Source organism: Myxocyprinus asiaticus, chromosome 1 (genome assembly GCF_019703515.2).
Source record: "Myxocyprinus asiaticus isolate MX2 ecotype Aquarium Trade chromosome 1, UBuf_Myxa_2, whole genome shotgun sequence".
Lineage (NCBI taxonomy): Eukaryota > Metazoa > Chordata > Actinopteri > Cypriniformes > Catostomidae > Myxocyprinus > Myxocyprinus asiaticus.
In genome coordinates this window covers 17,314,017-17,338,369 of record NC_059344.1, presented here as the reverse complement: position 1 = coordinate 17,338,369, position 24,353 = coordinate 17,314,017, and the positions used below count along the sequence as shown (strand labels likewise).

Sequence of the window (24,353 nt, the reverse complement as noted above, 5' to 3'; positions counted from 1 at the left end):
TCTTTGTAATGCTTGAAGCAACACTTTGGACTTTTTTTCCATGCTATAAGAAGTTTTTCCACAAACAACATGGACTTAAATATTTATTTTCTAGTAATGAGGGCATAGTGGGTTTAACAAGTCATATAGTGTCCCTAATTTTGATATGTTTTAGGTCCTTTTTTTTATATATTTTTTAGGTAAGATCTATAAACAGATTTATGTTGATGGCTTGTGCATCTGCAGGTACACCATCTTTAATCCACCTTCTGAAAGCAAATGTTAAAATTAAACAAATCAGCAGTTCTCAATGTCAACAGACATGTAGGCTTTATGAGTAAAAGACACTTTAGAAAAAAAACGCACCATTAATTTTATAGGTTAAATCAGTTTTGACATTTGTTAATTGTAGCATGTTTGTCTTGTTTGCAGGACTGGATTGAACATCAGAACACAAATCTTCACATTGAGCGTTGTAGACTTCTTAGGAAACAGTGAGTGTTTAATGACTGGCTGCCATAGTTCATTTGTGCTGTAAAGAATTTCATAATGAGGTCTCATTTAGCAATGAATGAAAAGCTGTGTTTGTGGTGTTTTCATAGATACCCTGACTGGAATGTTGAGGCTGTCTCAGTTTCAAGGTAAGACTCTACTGTCTCTAATTTTGGACATATAGGGCTGGTTTCGCAGATAAATTGTGAGCATTTGCTGTGCAGTGGTGGATTTAGGTATGGGCGGCTGTCCATGTTGCTCATACCTAAATTCGCCCAGGATGCCATACAAGCTAGAACCGCCACTGTTGTTAAGGTACAGTTAATGGGGTATTTTCATGTAAATCTCAGGGTTCCCACTCATCTTGGAAAACATTGAATTTTGCAATGCAGTTTTCTAGTCATAGAAAAATACCTACACTGGTGGCCAAAAGTTTGGAATAATGTACAGATTTTGCTGTTTCGGAAGGAAATTGGTACTTTAATTCACCAAAGTGGCATTCAACTGAAAAACAGTAATTCTTGATCAAATCTAGACAGGCCCCATTTCCAGCAGCCATCACTCCAACACCTTATCCTTGAGAAATCATGCTGAATTGTGAATTTGGTACTAGAAAATCACTCGCCATTATATCAAACACAGTTGAAAGCTATTTGTTTTTGAGGTACCACAGTATGCAATAGACTGACATGTCTTAAGGTCAATATTATATCAGAAATGGCAAAAAAGAAACGTCTTTCTCTAGTAACTCGGCAGTCAATCATTGTTTTGAGGAATGTAGGCTATACAATGCTTGAAATTGCAAAAAACTGAAGATTTCATACAAAGGTTAAACTACAGTCTTCAAAGACAAAGGACAACTGTCTCTAACAAGGACAGAAAGAGATGTGGAAAGCCAGATGTACAACTAAACAAGAGGATAAGTACATCAGGGTCTCTAGTTTGAGAAATAGATGCCTCACATGTCCTCAGCTGACAGCTTCATTGAATTCTACCCGCTCAACACCAGTTTCATGTAACAGTAAAGAGAAGACTCAGGGGTGCAGGCCTTATGGGAAGAATTGCAAAGAAAAAGCCACTTTTGAAACAGAAAAACAAAAAGAAAAGGTTTGAGTGGGCAAAGAAACACAGACACTGGACGACAGGTAATTGGAAAAGAGTGTTATGGATCTTAACCCCATTGAGCTTTTGTGGGATCAGCTAGACTGTGAGGTGCGTGAGAAGTGCCCGATAAGACAGCCACATCTATGGCAAGTGCTACAGGAAGCGTGGGGTGAAATGTCACCGGAGTATCTGGACAAACTGACAGCTAGAATGCCAAGGATCTGCAAAGCTGTCATTGCTGCACGTGGAGGATTTTTTGATGAGAACTCTTTGAAGTAGTTAGAAGTTCTGAACTTTAAGAAGTTATGAATATTTTTTTCAAATTGTAATAGTAATTTTTCACATTATTAATGTCCTAACTATACATTGTGATCAGTTGAATGCCACTTTGGTGAATAAAAGTACCAATTTCTTTCCATAAGAGCAAAATCTGTACATTATTCCAAACTTTTAGCCACCAGTGTAAATGTCCTTGGAAATAATTATCTTTCCTGGAAAATACTTGATTATAATAGAGCTGTTTGACTGTGTTGCTTACAAGGTTTTTGTTACATGTACAAAAACATGGTAACATTTGGGACTCAGAATATGAGTCAAATAAACATTTAAATTGCTTTGTCACTGCCAGTGGCTGTGCATTGTGAAACAATATCAACGTTTAACTGTCATAAATCACTGAAACATTCATTTTCTGCTCATCTGCTGTCATCTCTGCTTTGTGGACGGAATCTAGTCATAAAATTTGACATTTGCTATAAAACGCATGAAAATGACATTTAGAGGAAAAAAATTTAAATGCTCAAATTAAAATTGTGATGTGTCCTAGTGGGATAATTAAACTGCAAAAGTATGCAAGTGATGCACGCTTAAATTAATGTGTGAAATCGGCCACTCCTCATCATGACAAAACACCTCATCATGATCATCATGCGCTTTTGCGTGAGATGACAGAGCAGAGCACTCTGAAGTGCGCAGCACATACAGACTTTGTGTTTATTTAATTAAACTTAATTATTACAGCTTTACGGATATTAATAACACTGGGCCATGTAGCAAACTGCATATCTGGAGGTGAGAAACTACTGTCAAACACAAACGCCACAAAATAAGCCCCATTTAAATGGATGTGTGGGTTTTTCTTAAATATTACACTTGTTTGGCACATCAAATGTCCTGGGAAAATGTGTCTTGAAAAGAGTGGGAACATTGAAACTTACGTGATCAAGAAATAGGCTTAATCTATTTTTCTAGTTCTGAAAAAGCATTTGAATGTATTTTTTACAATTTGTCAATCATCCACAGACCTGAGCCGAAGTCAGAGCACAGCAGTTCAAAGCGTCGCACACGTTCTCACTCATACTCCAGATCCCCCAGCCCGAAGAGGCACCATGATTCGTCAAGCCACCGTAAACGGTCACGCTCTCGATCACGGAGCCCTCGAAGGAACCGCCGCAACAGAAGTCACAGCCGGTCTCGGTCTCCCTATAGGAGGACTCGAGGCAGCCCTTACAGACGGAGGTCCCGTAGTCCGCCAGCTCATCAGTCAAGGTCTCCAGGTCACAGTAGTCATTACAGCAGCAGTAGGCGTTCTCCTGCACGTCGATCAAGCCCCCGTCGGAGCAGCCCCTCCCAGCAGAGATCTAGCAGTAGTGAACGACTGGCCAAAAAACTCATGTCATCAGGTAGGATCAATTATTGTAATGCACTTTTTACAATAGTGCAATGTATGAAAGCACATTTTCATAGGCCATTTTTTTTTTTTTTTCGAATCACTAAAAATACTAATGCATCAAGTTCGTTTCTCACCCACAGCTGAGCTTTCCTCAATCACAGATAGTAGTACTTTGAAGGCAGTAGTGGAATCCTTGGCACCAGCCCTACTTGCTGAATTAGCCAAGAAGAGAAGCAGCTCCACTGCTTCCTTGTCAAAGGGAAGTAGCAGCAGTTGGAGACGGTCTTCCTCTCCTAAGAGAAGTGAACCCTCCAGGTCAAGCAGAACCTCCACTTCAAAGACTACCAGCTCTTTAAAGGTATATCCTCATACAGAAGTTACAGGAAGATGTGAATGTGCTTGTTTCTTTGTTACTTTGGCCAGAAATGGTCATATTTGCATCAAGTGTGTCTGTACTTATAATTCTGTACAAAATCTGATTGATATGAGTTTTTGTTTGTATAGGATGTGAAGCCTAAAAGCAAGGATGCCCCAGGCACTACCTGTTTACTGAGACTCATGGGAATTCCTCAAGGCACTACCAGCAAAGAACTGACTGATGTCATTAAACCCTTTGGCAAGATTTATACTGCCATCCTCCTCAAAGCCATTAATGAGGTAGGAATACTCTATTTATCTTTAGTCTTTTGTAACTGGGGTTTCATGAGAGATAAATAATGCCCTTAAACAAAAAAATGCAATGCAGAAATCTGGTTGGTGTGGCTAGTGCAAAGGTTTTCTTTTTGGTTCTTTCTCTCCTTTCAGGCCTCAGTGTGTATGGAAAGGGAGGAGGATGCCAAAGCTTTGCTCAACTGTAAGAACCTGACAATTCATGGGCAGGTCATTAAGATCCTCATGGAGAAGGTATATATACAGTCGTCAAGTCCATGAACAGTCTTGGAAATGTAAACCATATGAAGTCCTCAAATTAAATCCAATCTGTGTACAATTTTAGGATGCAAGAGAAGATGACAGAAGAAAATCTGTGCAGACTGAAAAAACTGTAAAGAAGTAGGTTGCCATCCAGTGCAGTAGTTTTGCAGTGAATTGCTGTTTCTACTTAATTATTAAATACATAGATAACACATTTGTAAATCTTGAAAAAAGTCCTGTTAATGTTTTTGTGTTTTTATATAGCAAAGAGTTGACTACAACAAAGCCGACCCAGTCAGTGAAGGTAAAAGGTACCAACACAGTCAAGGCACCTCTGTCAACTAAAGCAAAATATTCGACAAGTGTCAAGACATCTCTGGTGACCAAGGCACCCCAAAAACCAAGTGACCCCAGAAAGACTGCACAGACAGCTAAAGCTAAACCCCCTGCTAAGGGTTCAGGTAAGCGACGTCAACTTCCGAATTTTGTCATATGGTCATGTTGTACTCTCTGTGTAACATTTGTTTGTGTTATTTGGCAGAGAGACCAGTTACCAAGAAGACTGTAAAGGAGGTATGTTATTTTGTGTTCTCCCTCTAAACATTCTTATCCACAAATGGAAACCTGTGTTAATTTATAATTGAGCTGTAATTTACTCGCATCATTCCATTCATGCTGTGCAAATAGTAATTTTTCTCTAGTCATCTACTGGATGCTTTTCATTCAAAGATATATGTACTGCACTGATCACAGGGACAGTTACGCAGAGCAACCTAGTCGAAGTGCCATTCTCAAAAGAGCTCTAGGGTTAGAGCAGTGTAGTTAGCTTACTCGCCATTTCACTACTTTTTTCTGGTAATGAACATGCCACATTTACATTTGCAGCAACCATCAGGCTACACATCATGCATTTGAGTTTCTTGATGGTAGTTGTTCGTATGAAAATAAAGATATGAACAACTACCTTCTTTCTTTGACCTCAGGCAATCCCCTGGAGAAAAAATATAGTTGAGATTTCTGGCCTTCCAGAAGAAGGGGTTACTGAGGATGAACTCACAAAATTTGCGAAACCCTATGGCCTCATCTCAACTCCTGTCATAGCAATCACTCAGCAAAGGGTAAATACATTAAACAATTACATACAAATTAATTTATGATGGTAGATGACAGAACAACTTGCACACACATATGTCCAAGAATTGTACTCTTTGAACTAGTTTTGATGTTTTTGTGTGTTTCAGGCCTTCCTGCAAATGCTTAACACAGAGGCAGCTGAAGCTATGGTGAAGGCCTGCTCTGAAACCCCAACTAAAATTCAGGAGAAACAGATAACCGTCAAGATGATGATGCAACCTATTGACCTGTACTATGCAGTGAGTGCGCAGTCCATATGTGTCTGAAGTTCACTAGAGGAAAAATAGATTTCATCAAAGTATTGTCTAGTTGGCTTGACAGTAAATAGCTGTAAAAATATAAAATCAGTTATTATTAGGTCTTACCCTGAGCTTATAAACACATGAAATGCTCTTTTGTCTGTAAGAGTGCATTATATTCATGCACATTTCATGCAGTACTGACCTTTATCTGTTTGCCATTTTTTTTTATTTTTTGTCTCCAAAGGAGTCACTTTTCAGAGTACTGGTGGGCATGAAGAAGTCTCCTGTAAGTAAATCACCAAATGTTTATGATGGATATAATTTACTGTATGTCCTCTTGGTTTAATATCACACAAAATTAAATCATTGGAATGATTTAAATTGAAATAACCTGTATCAAACATCAGACCTGTGTCATACAACAGACTTGGGGTACGTTTACACGACAACGATGTCCTAAAAACTGAAATGTTTTTCCTTTGCGTTTTTGAAAAGTTTCGCGTACAGACGACAACGTTGTCAAAATGATCCCCGTTCACACGGATCTGCGAAAATGACTAAAAACGCTGTATTATGCATGCCAGGCTAGTAGTTGCCGATGTCACTTTGTAAAGAAACCCTACGCGCCTGTGCACATAAACGTTCTTCACAGAGCGGTGAATACATACAATGAAGATGGCAAAAGCATCGAGCAATTTTGTCTGGACGGACGATGAGGTTGCTTTATTACTACAATTACATATAGTTTTGCATGTCTCAAGCATTTTTTTGAAGTACTCGTGCGCATGCCTATAGACTGAATTCTCAAGATTATTCCATAAACTCTGCTAATTTTTACCATCACTTCGTCTCCTGCCTCATGGGCTGGTAGGAGAGTATGTTAACATAAGCTGTTGATGTTGACTGGTTTTGGATATCAGACAGAACTCTGATATATGGATATCTTCTGACAGAGAGAGAGGTCTTGTTTACACTGGATCTAACATGCATTTTCACTGCCTCATGTTTTCATATTCTAAGCATATCATTGAATACTGTTCATGGCATCACATCTCTGTCTATAGGCTATGTGCATAAGCGGTGGGTGAATGAATTGCAGGGTGAAGGTCCATCATATAAAATTAAGTAAATAACATAAATACAAATACATTTTTTCCCATCTGAATCCATACATTAATTTCAAGATTTTCAAAGTGCAGGTTCTGCCTACTGTACAATGTTCACACTCCATACAAACACTCCAAATGAATAAATTGTTGATTATTGTTATTTGCACAGACACCAGCATTCATATTGGTAATTATACATCTCAAATTGATGCCTATCAATCCATCATTCTTTATATAAAACGTAACGTGTGCACATGACATCGTTTTCACAAATTCGTGTTTTTGTATGTTTACACAGAGACGATAATGGCATCGTTTTCAAAAACTTGCACTTTGAAACCCGTTTTCAAAAGTTTGCGTTTTCAGGCCCCAAAACACTGTTGTCATGTAAACGAACAGCCAAAACACACAAAGTTTTCCGTTTGTTGAAAACATTGTGTAAATGGCCCCTTATTCTATAGTGTTTTTCCCCCCTGACTTCTGATGAATAGACATTGCCAGAACGTCTACTCATTGTTAAAAATGTGCCAAAAACACTTGAGGCAATCAAGGATGTAGAGACCCTGATCCAGCGCCATGGTACCTACAAGAAGCATTTGCCTTTAAATGGCAGGGTAAGAAATTAAAATTCCACTCTTGTATCATTTACACAACCTTACATTTGTTTACTTTTATACTATTTCTAGAGGGAACAGAAATGTGGTTGCAATGAAATGTTCTATCTGCTTGAGAAAAGGTTGAAGGCTCAAGTCTTTTAGCAACATTAAATTTGAGATCTTGGCTGATCTCTGTATTAATATTCTTAATTTCTTTTCAAAGGTGATTTTTGAAATGGAGAGTGCTGTTACTGCTAGGTCTGCCTACAGTCAGCTCCTCAAGATTCGTTCTATGGTCCAGAACAATTTGCTTGCATTTCAACTAGCCAAACCGATCAAGGTAGCTGAACAAGTACCGTCAGTCTTGTGCACATTCTGCCCACCTCAACACATTTGCAGATGTTGATGTGTTGTTAAGGTGGTGATTTAATAAAAAATAAACTGACCAGGTTGTTATTTGTTTAACAGATGAAAAAGAAGCCACAAGCAAAAGGGTAAGAGGAATTTCATTTTACTCTGTGGTTTTATTTTTTATGTACAAGGTGTTCTGGAAATATGGAGGAAAAAAAAATCTCATGTTTAAATCTCCTCTTAGAGCTAAACCTCCTGGTAAGTCAGCAGCTACAGAGGGGAAACCTAATACCATCAAAGCTCAAAAGCCAGCAGCTGCAGCATCTACTGCATCTACAACTGATGGTGCTGCTACTTCAGAAGCAACTCCCACTGTTGGCACAGCTAGTGCCCAGGACAACATGACTGCAGTTCCACCTATCACTACAGACCAAGTTACCCGGACTGATGCTGATATTGTTATGACTGAAGGTGAGGAAGTTACTGCCAAAAGCACAAGTGATAGTGAAGTTAATTTAGAAGCTGACAGTGTCACAGCTGCAACTGGTAATGTTGAAATCACTGTAGCTCCCAATGATGTGACAGTTGATATATCTTCTAATGCAGAAACATCTACTCCTGGGATTAAAGAAATGGATACCCACGATGATACCCAGACTGATAATAAAACTGTGATAATGACCCCAGATACTGACCCTGTGAAAACAGAGCTTGAAGTTGCATCCTCTGTTCCCAATGCAGAACCTGCAGTTTCACTCGAGTCTTCAAAAGCAGAGATTGAAGTTGGATCCTCCATTCTTTCTTCAGAATCTGCAGTTGCAGATGAGTCTGAGAAGGCAGAGCTTGAATTGGCATCGTCGTGTCTCTTAGAAGAACCTGCAGTTTTAGTGGAACCAGTAAATGTAAAGCATGAATTGGCTTCCCCAGTTCCCACCACAGAATCTGCAGTTTCAATTGATACAGCTGATCAGAATACGGTTTCACCTGTGGACAATCAGAATATCCCAAAGGATCAAGATGTTTCCAAAGAATTGGTTCTTACATCTGTGGAAGATAATGCAATTGACAAAGAAAAGTTGGCAAAAGACAGTGATGTTGAGTTGAAGTCAGAAATGGAGGTTGTTGCTACAACTGCTAGCAGTGGAGAAACTCCAATGGAGGCCATGGAGACTCGGAGTCAGGAAGAACTTACCAAGGGCACTGATGTTATTGAGGGTAGTTGTGCACCACAGCAGAATGAGAACAAAATGAATGACCTTAAACCAACTGAACCTTTTGAAACCAATAATAACCCTCAACAAATAGATGACACTAAAGCAACTGAACCTTTTGAGAGTGAAATTAACCCTCAACCTAGTGATCAAATCCAACCTGGTGAGAAGCTTGTCCAGGCTGACACTATTTCAAGCTCAGATCCTGCCTCTGGCCTGCCTTCCACTTCTGATCAAACTGTCAGTGAATCAGCTGTCAAAGTTATACCTGCTTTAAACAATCCGCAAACTGTGCCTCTGCCCTTTGATGATATGACACTGGACTTTCCTCCAGTTACACATGAGATTTTAAAGGCGCTTGAATTAGCTGTTCATCAGTGTCGCATGCAGTCTTCATTAAAACATGCTGAACAGGAAGCCAAGCAAAAGGCTGAAGCAGAGAAAAAAGCTGCTGAGAAAACAACCAACAAGGTTCCATCAAGCTCCAAGAAGCCACCCTCATCAGATAAAGTGGATAAAGCTGCTCAAGTGGTGAAGAAAGCAACCAAATCTGAGAGCAAATATGTGCTGCCTGAGAAAGAGAAAAAGCCTCAGAACTCCAGAACTAGAAGCAGACAGATGGCCACCTTGTCCCCAGAGAAGGAGGCAGCTTCTAAGCACAGGAGCAGGGGGAATTCTGAAGAAGATTCCCCTTCAACAAGGTGTTCCACACCACCGTCAGGGTCATCCTCCCGGAAGAGCAGGCGTCAATCTAGCCCCCCATCAAAAAGATCAAGGGGGCATGGTGATGATCGCAGGGTGAGAGACCAAATGTATCAATTAATTGTTTATAGAAGTTTCTTATTTTTTCTAAACTGGTGTAAAGATCGATTTTCACACTTGTAAAGTTTTGAGCTAATTTGTATATTTGCTGTTTTCACAGAGTCATAGTAAAAGCTCACAGCCCTTAAGAAGTCGCTCAAAAATAAGTACAATCGAAAAGGTATGCATCAACAGAAATGTAAGTCATTCATTTGTCTCTCGTCACAGACTTATAACTGAAGATATCTGTTGCTAACTAAGCATTTGTGCTTTCCAGGCTAAAGAGGAAGAGACTAAATTATCTGAGGAACCATTTCCCTTTAACATTGATGAGTTTGTGACAGTCGACGAAGTAGGGGATGATGCAGAGGAAACTGTGACCTTAAGCTCTGAGTCTTCAGCCAAGGACGAGAAAGTCCAGGATGATCCCAATGCTCTCTCCACCATCTCTTCTAATGCAAAGTCTACTCCAGCTAATAAACCAAAACAAAAGACAAGGTCTAGATCTACAACTATCAAGACTAGATCTTCTGAGACCAAGGACCCTAAAGTTATTGACACTGCAGATAAAATGGAAACCAAGACTGAAGAAACCATGCCAGTTGCTGAGATTGTAGAATCTCAAAAGCAGGAAGAGAACGAGCCTCAGGAAGAGAGCATGGATAACCAACTGGAAAATGTTGCAGTGGAACGTGCTGTTGTTGAGAGTGAGAGTACTGAGCTTTATACTCATCTAGGAGCTTCAGCTTCTGCAGAGGAGAACCCCAGTGTTCAGACACGGACCTTTTCTTCCATGAAAGAAAGCAGTGACATTGAACCAACCCAGCCTGTTTCTTCCTCCCCTGTCCAGAAGGAAGACTGCCAACCAACTTCTACAAAAAAGTTAGAGAAATCAGAAACTGGCAATGCTGAGCAGTCTGAAACTTCTGCTTCAGACATGGAAGATAAAGATAAGGCAGCTGTGATGTCTGAACTTCCCTCCCATGATGCTATGGTGACTCTTGATGAGGTCAGTGAGGGTGAGGAGGATTTTCCTGAAGAAGCAGATGAGGAACAACATTCAGTGGCTGAAGAAGGCCCTGAGGCACTTTTGACTGTCGATGAAGTTGTAGATGAGGAAACGGGGTGTGAAGAATACCAGTTGGACAAAGAACTTCAAGGCCTGGTCACACTTGATGAGATTGTTGAAGAGGAGGAGGAGCTTGATTCATTCAAACCTGAGGTCAGTTTTCCCACTTAACTTGGATCCCTTTTGCAAAGGCAACCCTAAACATTATACCAAGCTTTTTCAAAAACATCAAGACTATAATGTAATTAGAACCATGGTTTGGTTTTGCTCTTTCCTATACCTGCGGTTAATCTGTTCAGTGTTTTTGCCATGGCCTTTGTTTTATCCTTTCAGACTCTTGTAACCCTGGATGAGACCAAGGGTGATGAGGAGATTGAAGAAGTGGAGCAGAGTGAGACCAAGCCTACCAGTCCCAACTTCAAAACACCACCCAGGCCAGAGGAGCCTGCACAATCACCAAGCCAAGAGGAAGATGCCTGTGACATGGAAGAGTTCCGCACAATGAACTTTGTAACTGTGGATGAAGTAGGGGAGGAGGAAGAGGAACAGCCACCCAGTGAAGAGGTCAAGGTACAGGAGGCAGTAAAAAAGACAGCTACAAGGGCCAAAAAGAGAGCTCGCCAGACTCCAGGTGTGTAAAGAGGGAAAATAAATATTTTCTGTTTGTACCATCAGATTAATATGTAACAGATGTACTTCAGGAGAAGGTGGCCTCAGTGAGTATTATATGGTGTAGTCATTTGTCTGTTTTGGCTCTCTGTAGTGAGAAGATCCACAAGGGGTAAAAGAGGGGCTGCAAAATGTGACAAAGAGCCAGAGGACCCCGAGATGAGTGCAGAGGGTGAACCAGCAGCAACTGCCTCCAAACCTGAGAGTCCACCTTCATCTCCAGACACTGTAGAGCTTGATAAGCCAGACTCCCAAAAGGCTGAAACCATGAGAGTTCCAGATTCATCTAGCGCAGAGGTTGTCTCTTCAGGGTCAGAAGAGAGGACTGGAGTCGAAGTTGATGACAACTCGGAGTCAGAAAGAGTTGTTGTTGAAATGCCTGTTGCTGACAAAAAAACAACAATCAAAGGTAGGCCAGACTGGCATGTGTCTGGCCCTTGCATGTAGACCTTATTCATTTTACAGTACATAGGAATCTCATTAATTCTCTGAAAACTATTATTATTATTATTATTATTAAGAACTGTTATTTATGTCTCCTGTTAATTGGTCATTAACATTTGTTGATACCATTGTGTTTTCTTACCTGAACTGTGGAATTGTTTTCATTTGCAGAAGAGTTTAAACAAAGACGAGAGACCGAGACGAGGGAGGAACCCGAAGCCAAGAAAGTCTGTTCTCATTCCCCTGTGATTGAAGATTTCACCTTGCCCCCATATAGTCCAGACAACCCCATTGGTAAGAGATCCACTTTTTCTCTCTAAAATCTGTCTTCTGAATTTTATGTAGTCAGCCTACATAAAACAGAAATGCTTTCATAAAGGCAAAGCATGCTTTTTTCTTTTGAAAATTTTCACTAGTTTGGTTCATTTGCGCTGTGAATAGATTTTTTTATTTATTTTTGACAGATTGGGGTTAGTCAGTAAATGGTATTGATAACAGCATATGTCTCTTATTTGTTTTATCTATGTCCTTCATAGGGGTTGACTTTGTGGTGCCCAAAACGGGTTTCTTCTGCAGACTTTGCTCTCTATTCTATGAAAATGAGGAAACTGCAAAGAAACGTCATTGTGGTAGCCTACGGCATTACCAGAACATGGAGGTACACATTACAATTTAACTATTACAATTTAACAATTAAAGTTAATTGCACCTTATTTGCATAAAGTATGTTAGTGTTTCTTTGTGAAGTAGATTGTGTTCAATCTTGTACAAGAATGACTATAACAGGGTTCCTGCACATCCTTAAACAGGTCTTAAATTTGGAGGCAGAAAGACAGGAATCGTGATATGACCTAATGTGATTATCAAACTTCAAAAGAATATGATTGAATTAAATAAATGCATGCGCTGCATCCTTCAGAGTGAAAACACATCACTTGTATTTTCTCCAAGCATGCGGTGGCTTGTAAATGTTTCCAGTTGTTGCAGAGCAGTTCGCAATCATTAAGCGATATTGGAAATTTATGACAAGCGATTACTCTGCTGACTCAAATTATCAACAGTTTGATGTAGTGTTGATGAAAAATGACAATGTATACTTTTAATTGTTTACATTGTAATACATTGTAGGTTATTGAAGGATTGCACATTTTATTTCCCTTATCTGTTTGAATGAGCAGCTGGAAGCAGTGAAGCGCAAACATTTCAAAATAAGAGTCCCCGGTGTATTTCAGCCTTTAACGTTAAAAGTTCTGTGCTATGAATAAATTTGTTTATTTTATTTTTTTTCTGGTTATTGGTATTTTGGTTGCACCATAAACTGCATCTGGAATTTAATTAAATTTGGACTCTTATAGCCTCTGTCTGGCGCGCTCCATCACAGGAAAGAAAGATAAGAACATTTAATATAGGCTACCAATTTTACTTTTGGCAGATTAATTGCCTTTCAACACATTGTCGTATCAGCAAAATCCAATATCGGTTGACCTCTAATTTGTATTTATTTGTATAATGGTACATAAACCAATTTTAATGTGATATACTGTATATGTGGAAAACATGTCTAAAGTATTTTAAACTTGCATATATCCTACCCTGTAATGTTAAGGCCATGTTGAATGTGTGCCCCTGCCTGTTTGTTATTCTGAGATTGTGCGGGTTTGCTTTGAGATGGGGATAGGGTATTAATTTTGTTTGTTCAGGTCTTGAAAAAGTCTTGAATTTTATTTTAAAAACTCTGCAGCAACCCTGCATAAATAAGCACCTTTATTTGCTTATTTTTAAACCAAATGTTGTGTGTCTGTGGCAATTTCCAAACGCCTGAAGGTACCACGTTCATCTGTACAAACAATAGTACGCAAGTATAAACTCCATGGGACCCTGCAGCCATCATACCGCTCAGGAAGGAGATGCATTCTGTCTCCTAGAGATGAACATAGTTTGGTATGAAAAGTGCAAATCAATCCCAGAACAACAGCAAAGGACCTTGTGAAGATGCTGGAGGAAACAGGTAGACAAGTATCTATATCCACAGTAAAAATGAGTCCTATATCGACAATCTGAAAGGCTGCTCAGTAAGGAAGAAGCTACTGTCACAAAACCACCATAAAAAGCCAGACTACAGTTTGCAAGTGCACATGGGGACAAAGATCTTACTTTTTGGAGAAATGTAATCTGGCCTAATAAAACACAATTTGAACTGTTTGGCCATAATGACCATCGTTATGTTTGGAGGAAAAAGGGTGAGGCTTGCAAGCCAAAGAACACCATCCCAACTGTGAAGCATGGGGGTGGCAGCATCATGTTGTGGGGGTGCTTTGCAGCAGGAGGGACTGGTGCACTTTACAAAATAGATGGCATCATGAGGAAGGAAAATTGTGTGGATATATTGAAGCAACATCTCAAGACATCAGCCATGAAGTTACAGCTCGGTCGCAAATGGGTCTTCCAAATGGACAATGACCCCAAGCATACCTCCAAAGTTGTGGCAAAATGGCTTAAGGACAACAAAGTCAAGGTACTGGAGTGGCCATCACAAAGCCCTGAGCTCAATCCGATAGAAAATTTGTGGGCAGAACTGAAAAAGCTGCGAGCAAGGAGGCCTACAAACCTGACTCAGCTAGACCTGTTCTGTCTGGAGGAATGAGTCAAAATTCCAGCAACTTGTTGTGAGAAGCTTGTGGAAGGCTACCCAAAACATTTGACTCAAGTTAAACAATTTAAAAGCAGTGCTACCAAATACTAACAGTGTATGTGAACTTCTGAACCACTGGAAATGTGATGAAAGAAATAAAAGCTGAAATAAATCATTCTCTTTACTATTATTCTGACATTTCATATTCTTATAATAAAGTAGTGATCCTAACTGACCTAAGACAGGGAATGTTTTCTACGATTAAATGTCAGGAATTGTGAAAAACTGACTTTAAATGTATTTGGTTAAGGTGTATGTAAACTTCAGATTTTGTGTGTGTGAGAAATGGTGACTTAGTCATATTCTTGTACAAGACTGAACACCTGATCAACATTATAGAGAAACATTTAAAGGAGTGTTCATGATTCAATACAAGACAAGCTCTATCATCAGCTTTTTTGGCATGTTGATTGCCATAAAAAAAAAATATATATATATAATATTTCAACTCATCCCTCATCTCTTTTTACTTGGATGTACAGTAAGGCACTTAGAATGAAAGTACGCAGGGCCAATTATAAAAAATGTAGTAGTGTTACTTCCATTGTTACCTTGATTTGTGCAAGAAACAGAATTGACAAGTGGAAATGACTTTTGTTGCAACAAAAACATTATGCAGTAAGTGTTGTCTATTGAGCCTTGTATTGAACCAGGAACATTGCTGTAAATATCATGTACTTTATTGATTGATTGCCTTTCATTATTGTTATGAATAACATTTTACTGAGCTGACTTGTCTGTGTACACATGAACATGGTCAGATATTTTGAGTTCAGCTGTTGATTTTGATATTGATTGTAAGCAGAAATTGCTAAATTGCAGTATAGTTGTAACTTTCATCCTTTTACTTTCTCCTCCAGAAATATAAGAAGCTCAAGTCTCCGCAGCAGCGTGGCAAATCAACACTGACAACGTCCAGTCAAAATTCTGCATCCGAGTAGCCTATCTGAAATTTTTTTTTTTTTTTTTTTTTTATTGTTTAATGGATGGGTCCAGTTATTCAGTTGTAAAGTTTTATTAATATTTCTTGTTTAGAATAAAAAGCTCTTGCTAAATAAAGAGAACGTAGAACATGTACTCAGTTCACAATGCCTCTGTATGACATTATAATAACTATTGCGTCTCTATACAGTATATGCATTTAATGCCTTCAGAGAATGGACACTGTTCTGGAACCTTTTTTAAGCCAATCACCCAAGCCATAAATGCCTTAACTAATTACTCTGATTCCACAAAAGAATATTGACCTGACAAAACTGATTGGCTGATGGTATCACTAGAACCTGCACACTGTCATGCCCTTCACTAGTGACTATTGTGCTGATACATGAGCTGTGACATTAAAGTCATGCAGCAGACAGAAAAATATGTCCAACAATAAAAAGACTTGTTCTAGCTTGTCATGCTAATAAATGAAAATGAAATTGATAACCAGTTAAGGGAAATCCTATTGCAAAGTAATTAATCAAGTTACTTTTAGTTAAAAAGTAGTATAACGCATTACATTTTAAATGCACATATTTCAAAAATAACTATGTAGAATACATTTAAAATATGGATAGTAAATATGTACATTTGTTTGTTTCTGTGAGAGCGGAAGGGCTAGCACCCCCTAACAAGTCATTTTAAGGGTGATGCGGAGTGCAAGTGTGTAAACTAAAGCTTGTTTAGAAGTACACGGTGTAATCAGCAAAGAAATCTGATTACAAATTTTAAATTAGTAATTTGTAGATTACTATTTGGAGTAATTTACCCAACACTGTTGATAACAGAGAAGACGGTATGTACTTAGCTCTGCCAATAATGCTGCTTTTTGTCCTTTAAGGAGCTTGACAACTCCAATTACTGATCATGACATGAGAGAGATGAGTTTTTATTTTTAGGTGAATTATCCCAAAATAGCTTCTTTGCCCACTTGTACTGATCTATTTTTATATCCAGGACACATCGAAGTATAGAGAACACATCTGATTGAGAGATACTGAAGATGCAGAGAAATGTTTGTGTTTACTGTAAATTCATTATAACCTATTCTTATCGCAAACATCTTCAAAAAGCTTAGCGTAAGCACATTGAGATTGAAGTTAAATTACATTCTAGCAGCATCATGTATTGATGATAATACAATTATGGAGGAATTATAAAGATTAATGCTCTTTAAACGTATATAAAAATATTTATACTGGCTATCCTAAAGAAAATTGCCCATTTAGTCACTTCTTGGGTCTGCTGAGGGATTTGGATGCTTGTGAGAAGATTCCAAAGTTGTTCTTTTGTTTTATTGAATCATGTTCTTTGTTACAATAGGTTTGGAAATAAAACCATTGCAAAATCAATGTTTAATTAACAAAAAACAAATACTAACTGACATCAAGCGCAGCATTAGGTTGCAACATTTGGGCTTCAAGGCATCACCTGTCCTGCAGAGGGCGCACACCTCAAAAGTGAAATACAATTTGTGAACACACAAAGGGTGCCTACAATGTAAATTTCAGAGTTAGAGCAACCTAAAACACTAAATACAGTAGCCACAAAAACTGCTACAGCACTTTCCAAAATACCTGTTTGTCTCTATACACTGCAAAATATTGCTGATCCATGAGATCATTGCGTTCAAAGTCTAAAGTTTGATTTTGATGTAATTTGATCTAATATTTAGTCATTTTAAATATGTTACAAATGTGTGTAGCCAGTGAGAATACCTGAAATTATCACATTTATTTAGAGACAAAATACATGTATGTCATTGTCAGTTTTGTTCAAGGTGATTAAATCAAAATTTTTCAATAAGTGAAAGTATAGTATTTGGGGTAAAAACTTGTTTTTGACAAAGACAGTTTTTGCTCCAAACGAACCGAAATGAAAAACATTTCATTTTTAGTCCCTGATTTTTAAGTGCCTTTTTGACTTTACTAGTTCATTTTAAATGGCCCTGCTGTGTGACAAATGAATTTTTAAAAGTACAATAATTTCATGTAGTCTCTAAATAAATATTTTATAAAATCTCCATGCTTAGTGATTATGAATTAGCCAATGTGGTTTAAAATAGTTTTAAATGAAGTATCATACACCACAGGACATGTCAAGTGTTTCATGTCAACTGCCCCAGTGGACCATTGTGCTCGCCTTTAGTGGGCTAGACCAGCATGATGTTTCCCTCTGTTAGACAGCAGTGAATGTCTTGTTTATGTACCACAGTTTGAAATGATTCTTTTAGTAGTTTGTGCTATTCTGACAAGTTCTGTTTAAAATTCATAATTGCGTTGTGTCAGTAGATATGGGTGTGATCTCCAGTTGCTGCTTCTCTTTTAAGCGGTCACAGTTATGGTGGGAAGGAGCACAGTAATGTCACATTGAAACCTGAATCATTCCCGTAGCAGCCAAACAGAAACCAAAACTAACTAGATTAAGTAGATTAAGATCACTTCCTTAATATTTTAGATGTGTGCCAGCTTTATTTACTTTGATGATTACTTTGATGAAGTTTTATTAGCACCATATCTGATATCTGTGTGCTGACAAATCAATTTGCGTTAGCTGAAACAATTTTTTGCTTCTGTTGCATGTGTTCATTATAATTGCAATATTTGTTATTTGATCAGAATAACTGGGTAATTATCCTGTCATATTAGAGCCAGGTTAATAGTTTGATGACAAGAATTCCAAAGACATTCCAAAGAATGAATGACTTCCTCTTTTCCCAAGAATAAACTTGGTACACACCTTTGTTGTTCTGAGAAACAACTATTTCAATGAAATTTGGGTTTCTATACTTTTTGTGTTCGAAATTCAAGATGCACCATGTACTTTAGTTCTTAACAAAGAATAACATCTATATTTCTCAGCTAACTTTTCTCAGCAGCACCAACAGGAACCAAACCATCACACATATGTTGCTTTGTTTACCTTTTATAACATCTGTTATGATGTTTTATTGGCGCCATGTCTGATCTGTGCTGACAAACCAGTTCACGATTGCATAAATTGTTAAGACTTCAAGGGAAATTCCATTTCAAATGTTACATTTATCATGTGACAACAGCAAATGTTTACCTGTCATGCATTTGAACTGGTTTATTCCAAACATTTAAGAAATGTCTACCTGTTTTCCAAAGTTTGTTTAGCTCAGGAGTTATGCCACACCTTTGAACAGCAAAAGACGTTTTTCGAAACCATGTGACATTTCACAATTTGATCACATCTTCACATACTCTTTCTGCCTCAATGGCTATCAAATAAATACTTTAATTGTTAAGAATTGTTCAACGACCATTTTATTTAGAGGATAAGACTTATAATCAATATGAGATAGTGGACAGCAAGAATGCAGGATTATAGACACTAAGCCTTAACCTTGATTCCTGTTATGAAGTATCAAAGCTTATATGATAAAGAAGGAATATTGTACATTTGCATATAGCCTAATCACACATTCTTTAAAAAGTATAATTTCTCTTTGTTAAAGGAGGCTTACTCCAAGGATTTAGTTTCTATTCCAGGATGGAATAGAAGTCTGCCGTGGTGCAACACCACCTGAACAGGCAATAAAGTGCCTGCTTGTTTGTAAGCATACTTGAGTGAGTTTCAGGCAGACAAAGCAGAATTCAACCCTGCAACGATTACATATGATATTCTTGCACCCTGTTGTGTCATGCTCCACAAGATTGCCACAAGTGGGGCAAGCACGCAAGGAGGGACAGCTCACGTTGTTAACAGCAGGGAGCGTTATATTACGACATTTCGACAACTTTTCGATGTCAGGATTGGTGCAGCCGGCGTTGTCACAACGGTCAGAACGAGGGCCTGGACCTTTCCACTTGCTCATACACTGCCAGCAGAACTGAAATGTCTGGCCTCTCTCAGCCGTGCAGATTGTACAAATGACACAGAGGTTGGTAAGGTCAGCTCTCTCGACAAACGTCTGACAGCCAGGACACTGGAGGTAAACAGACAGCAAAGTTTACCATTAATTCATGACATTTAAAAAAAGGCTATGTAAGAAGTTTTTTTATTTATATCTCTTATGCAGTGTTGCAAGGTACACACTGTTTTGTGTTCACAGTACTCAGCCGCAGCCAGGGCAGCCATTGTTTCTTCATAATGGCTTTGCTCCTCTTGTGTCAATAAAGCCATCCTCCGCACCTCCACATAGGGCCATTCGGCATTGCACTTCTGTGTTGTTCCATCCTTAAGTGCGGGGCACAAGAACTTGTGCTGCCCCTGAGAATGAAGGAGAAAAGACACATTTTCTGCTGTAATGGCTCTGATTCACATTAATGTATGTGCATGTTAACCTGCTGTGATTGTTTTACCTGATCAAGGAGACTACGACACCACCCAGTCAGTGACTGTGGAGAGACAACATGGCCACATGACATCTCAGCTCGAAGAATATTTGGGTCAGCATCCAGGGCTGAAAGTACATCACTTGATTGATCATGAAAAATTGTCATGCCTTCTTGAAAATTCAACAAAATAATTCTGCATAATCTGATTATAATAAATAATCCTAACGTTCTAAGAACATTCTCTTTAGGTTCTAATTTTTATAACCATCATCTAACGTCCCAAAAACGTTGCAGGAAGGCTTTTGTGACACAAAGTTCTATAGCGTTTTTTTTTTTTTTTTTTTTTTTTTTTTTTTTTTTAGGTTTTATTGTATAAACATAGACTACCCTTCCCAGAACGTTGATTTGAGTTTTAAGTGGAACAACGTAAAATTAACTTTTACAGAACGTCCTTTGATGATTTTATTTATTTATTTATTTTATTCTATACATTATTCAATTATGATATAAAATATTTTATTCTATAGACGCGATGCTGCTTAATTAACAGAACACATACTTATATCATCCTGGCGCGAGACAAACTTCAGTGTGGTGTCATTCTGATCGTAGAGCTTGTCTTCGTGCTGTTCCGTCATTGCTGTTTCTCTATCTCCAGTCGGTTTAGAAATGAACTTGATGCTAGCAGTGTTTCGCTTTCTTTCCAGTATGTCACGTGTCTTCTCGATTGAAACATAGGGTTATCGCAGACCATGTCTGAAAATAAATAAATAAACAAGTGTATTGTCATGGCACTTTTTGTGAGAAATATAACAGAATAGGCTATTATATGTGATAAAGGAAAAACAAAAAATATGTACAGTATATATATATATATATATATATATATATATATATATATATATATATATATATACAAGAAAATGGTTTAATACTCAAAAAGCAAAGAAATTAGTTAAGTATTTATTATTACTACTCATAAATTTTTTTTTTTAAAAAACAGTGCCCTTTTTTTATCCTTCTGCACACTCACTGTATGTATAGTGAAAGTCAGACGTTTACATACACTTAGGTAGAAGTCATTAAAACTCATTTTTTAACCACTCCACAGATTTGATATTAGCAAACTATAGTTTTGGCAAGTCGTTTAGGATATCTACATTGTGCATGACATGAGTAATTTTTCCAACAATTGTTTACAGACAGATAGTTTCACTTTTAATTGACTATATCACAATTCCAGTGGATCAGAAGTTTACATACAGTAAGTTAACTGTGCTTTTAAGCAGCTTGGAAAATTCCAGAAAATGATGTCAAGCCTTCAGACAATTAGCTTCTGTTAAGAGATGTACTGAATTGGAGGTGTAACTGTGGATGTATTTTAAGGCCTACCTTCAAACTCAGTGCCTCTTTGCTTGACATCATGGGAAAATCTAAATAAATTAGCCAAGACTCATAAAAAAAATGAGCACATGTCTGGTTTATCCTTGGGAGCAATTTCCAAACACCTGAAGGTACCATATTCATCTGTACAAACAATAGTACGCAAGTATAAACACCATGGGACCACGCAGCCATCATACCGCTCAGGAAGGAACACATTCTGTCTCCTAGGGATGAATGTATTTTGGTGCAAAAAGTGCAAATCAATCCCAGAACAACAGCAAAGGACCTTGTGAAGATGCTGGAGGAAAGAGGTAGACAAGTATCTATATCCACAGTAAAACAAGTTCTATATCCACATTACCTTAAAGGCTGTTCAGCAAGGAAGAAGCCACTGCTCCAAAACTACCATAAAAAAGCCAGACTACAGTTTACAAGTGCACATGGAGACAAAGATCTTACTTTTTGAAGAAATGTAATCTTGTCTAATAAAACACAAATTGAACTGTTTGGCTATAATGATGTTCTCCATTTCTCCATTATGTTTGGAGAAAAAAGGGTGAGGCTTGCAAGCCGAAGAACACCATCCCAACCGTGAAGCATGGGGGTGGCAGGATCATGTTGTGGGGGTGCTTTGCTGCAGGAGGGACTGGTGCACTTCACAAAATAGATGGCATCATGAGGAAGGAAAATTATGTGGAAATATTAAAGCAACATCTCAAGACATCAGCCAGGAAGTTAAAGCTCGGTCGCAAATGGGTCTTCCAAATGGACAATGACCCCAAGCATACCTCCAAAGTTGTGGCAAAATGGCTGAAGAACAACAAAGTCAAGGTATTGGAGTGGCCATCACAAAGCCCTGACCTCAATCCAATAGAAAATGTTTGGGCAAAACTGAAAAAGCTTGTGCAAGGAATAGGGATGTGCCTGAAGCCGAATACCTTATTCGGAAAGGCACGAATAATGACTTCAAAACAAATAACGGATTCATCCGAATAATATAAAAAAAATATTTATATGACTGATTATCCAAGAGGCACAAAGATAAAGCAACATTTTAAATAAACATGTACAAAATTACAAAGAATTCATGAATCTGTGCAGCCAATATTTCTAAAGTGTAAACCTTATTAATGAAAATGCGCACGGTGTGATTTCAGATCGGATGGCCGTGGTCTCGACTCCGTTTGTGGTCTCTGTTAATTGTGCGCGTGGAGCTTATCAAGTGTAACATTAAGATACAACATCATATACACTTTCCACTTCTTGAAATGTCTGTGTTAATGTACCACACGACTCACAAGTGATTCCCATGTATTCATTTATAGCCTAAACCTGAGCACTAAGTTAAATTCCTGACATGAAGTGAAGATTTCTAGTCGGAGATCGTCTTTCCATCTTTTAAAGTTGACCACATTTATGTCCACATCTAGTTGACTTATTTCTGAAAAAAGTTCAAATGCTCCATAAAGGTGTAAGTGCTTCATAGAGTATTTATCTATTAGGAATATTCCTCCTTATGTAAAATGAAGAAACTGAAACATGCTCTGCCTTTTTTTTTTTTTTTTTATAACTGTGCTACCTCTGGTAATTCACTATATAAATTTAACATTATTATTATTATTATTATTACTAATATTATTGTTATTATTTAACTAAATAATGGGGTCTTATCGGAAGAATTCCTGATAGACTTACTGTACTTTATGTCCTTTATGTACTGTTTGTACATTGTAGGCATTTTCATTTCTTTTAATATTTTAATTTGTATTTATTATTCATTGCAAAATGTGTGCTTGATATTTCACATTTTGCTTGACACCTTATAATGTTGTTATACATGCACAGACAAACGAAAATTCTGTTTCATGCAGATATTAATATCTGAAATACCAGGAGAAACCACAACATACTCCACAGTTAATGTAGCCTACAAATTCAGCTTCATCTGGTAAGGAAAAAAGAATTAAATGATATTTTTTTAAAATAATAATTGTATAATAATAATCATTATTATTATTATTAGGCTATTATTGTGAAAAGGCATATTCAAGGCTTATTTTATTAATAGAAACTATAAGTGTAAGAGTAACATTTAAAAATGGTCATTTAATTTAGTTTTGACGCACTTCCGTTTTAAGCCCCGCCCACACCCGGTTCTATCCGAATACAGTTACAGATAATTTTGTCATATAAACAGATACAGATACAAATACAGATAATGGCTTCGCTGCACACCCCTAGCAAGCAAGGAGGCCTACAAACTTGACTCAGTTACACCAGTTCTGTCTGGAGGAATGGACCAATATTCCAGCAACTTACTGTGAGAAGCTTGTGGAAGGCTACCCAAAACGTTTGACCCAAGTTAAACAATTTAAAAGCAATGCTACCAAATACTAACAAAGTGTATGTAAACTTCTGACCCACTGGGAATGTGATGAAAGAAATAAAAGCTGAAATGAATCATTCTCTCTACTATTATTCTGACATTTCATATTCTTATAATAAAGTAGTGATCCTAATAAATAAATCATATATATATATATATATATATATATATATTGACACACTACTGGTCAAAAGTTTTGAAACACTTACTCATTCTTTATTATAATGTTTTTCTTCTTCACATTTTAGAATAATAGTAGTCATTAAAACTATGGAATAACATAAATGGAAATATGGGAATTATGTTGTGACTAAACAAAATCCAAATAAATCAAAACTGTGTTATATTTGAGCATCTTCAAAGTAGTCACCCTTTGCCTAGAATTTGCAGACATGTACTCTTGACATTTTCTCAACCAACTTCTTGAGGTATCACTCTGGGATGCATTTTAAACAGTATTGAAGGAGTTCCCATCTGTGTTGGGCACTTATTGGCTGCTTTTCTTTATTATTTGGTCCACGTCATCAATTTCAAAAACTTTTTTTTTTTTTTGTTATTAAATTTTAGTTTTATAATGAAATAAATTAATATGGTGGCACAATTATATTTTTATCTACAAAACTAATTTCAAACATTTAAGCATACGCCTTCAGATCAAAAGATTTTTAAGATCATGAGAAACATTTCAGTCAAGTGTTTCAAAACTTTTTACCGGGGGTATATATATATATATATATATATATATATATTAGACAGATTGATATATGCTTATGCACCAATTTTGTACGTGAATGGTGTGATGGATCATTTTCATTA

General features: G+C 37.5%; 2 protein-coding genes across 2 annotated transcripts in view; one reads left to right on the top strand and one right to left on the bottom strand.

Annotated features, from left to right (window-relative positions):
- Positions 1–24,353, top strand: part of LOC127415978 (zinc finger protein 638-like) — a 126,040-nt gene that overhangs the window by 43,467 nt on the left and 58,220 nt on the right. The window contains 21 exon segments of the mRNA XM_051655082.1: positions 412–473; positions 582–620; positions 2,878–3,257; positions 3,388–3,605; positions 3,752–3,904; positions 4,052–4,150; positions 4,242–4,297; positions 4,424–4,620; positions 4,701–4,732; positions 5,143–5,277; positions 5,401–5,532; positions 5,780–5,821; positions 7,136–7,258; positions 7,464–7,580; positions 7,709–7,734; positions 7,836–8,062; positions 8,198–9,600; positions 9,725–9,802; positions 9,881–10,825; positions 11,006–11,303; positions 11,436–11,750. Coding sequence (XP_051511042.1) covers positions 412–473; positions 582–620; positions 2,878–3,257; positions 3,388–3,605; positions 3,752–3,904; positions 4,052–4,150; positions 4,242–4,297; positions 4,424–4,620; positions 4,701–4,732; positions 5,143–5,277; positions 5,401–5,532; positions 5,780–5,821; positions 7,136–7,258; positions 7,464–7,580; positions 7,709–7,734; positions 7,836–8,062; positions 8,198–9,600; positions 9,725–9,802; positions 9,881–10,825; positions 11,006–11,303; positions 11,436–11,750 — 5,077 coding nt within the window.
- On the bottom strand, positions 15,430–20,463 carry LOC127453316 (uncharacterized). The gene is made up of 4 exons (XM_051719672.1): positions 20,325–20,463; positions 19,790–19,890; positions 19,524–19,697; positions 15,430–19,413 (listed from the first exon to the last, which is right to left on the bottom strand). Exons 1-4 carry the CDS (start codon positions 20,401–20,403, stop codon positions 18,961–18,963), a joined length of 807 nt encoding a protein of 268 aa, XP_051575632.1. The 5' UTR covers positions 20,404–20,463; the 3' UTR covers positions 15,430–18,960.

Coding starts and splice junctions, on each gene's coding strand:
- LOC127453316 (XM_051719672.1), bottom strand. CDS start 20,403: ATGACGGAACAGCACGAAGACAAGCTCTACGATCAGAATGACACCACA. Junction 19,891..20,324: donor CTCGCGCCAGGATGATATAA/GTATGTGTTCTG, acceptor ATGTACTTTCAG/CCCTGGATGCTGACCCAAAT. Junction 19,414..19,523: donor AGTACTGTGAACACAAAACA/GTGTGTACCTTG, acceptor GTTTACCTCCAG/TGTCCTGGCTGTCAGACGTT.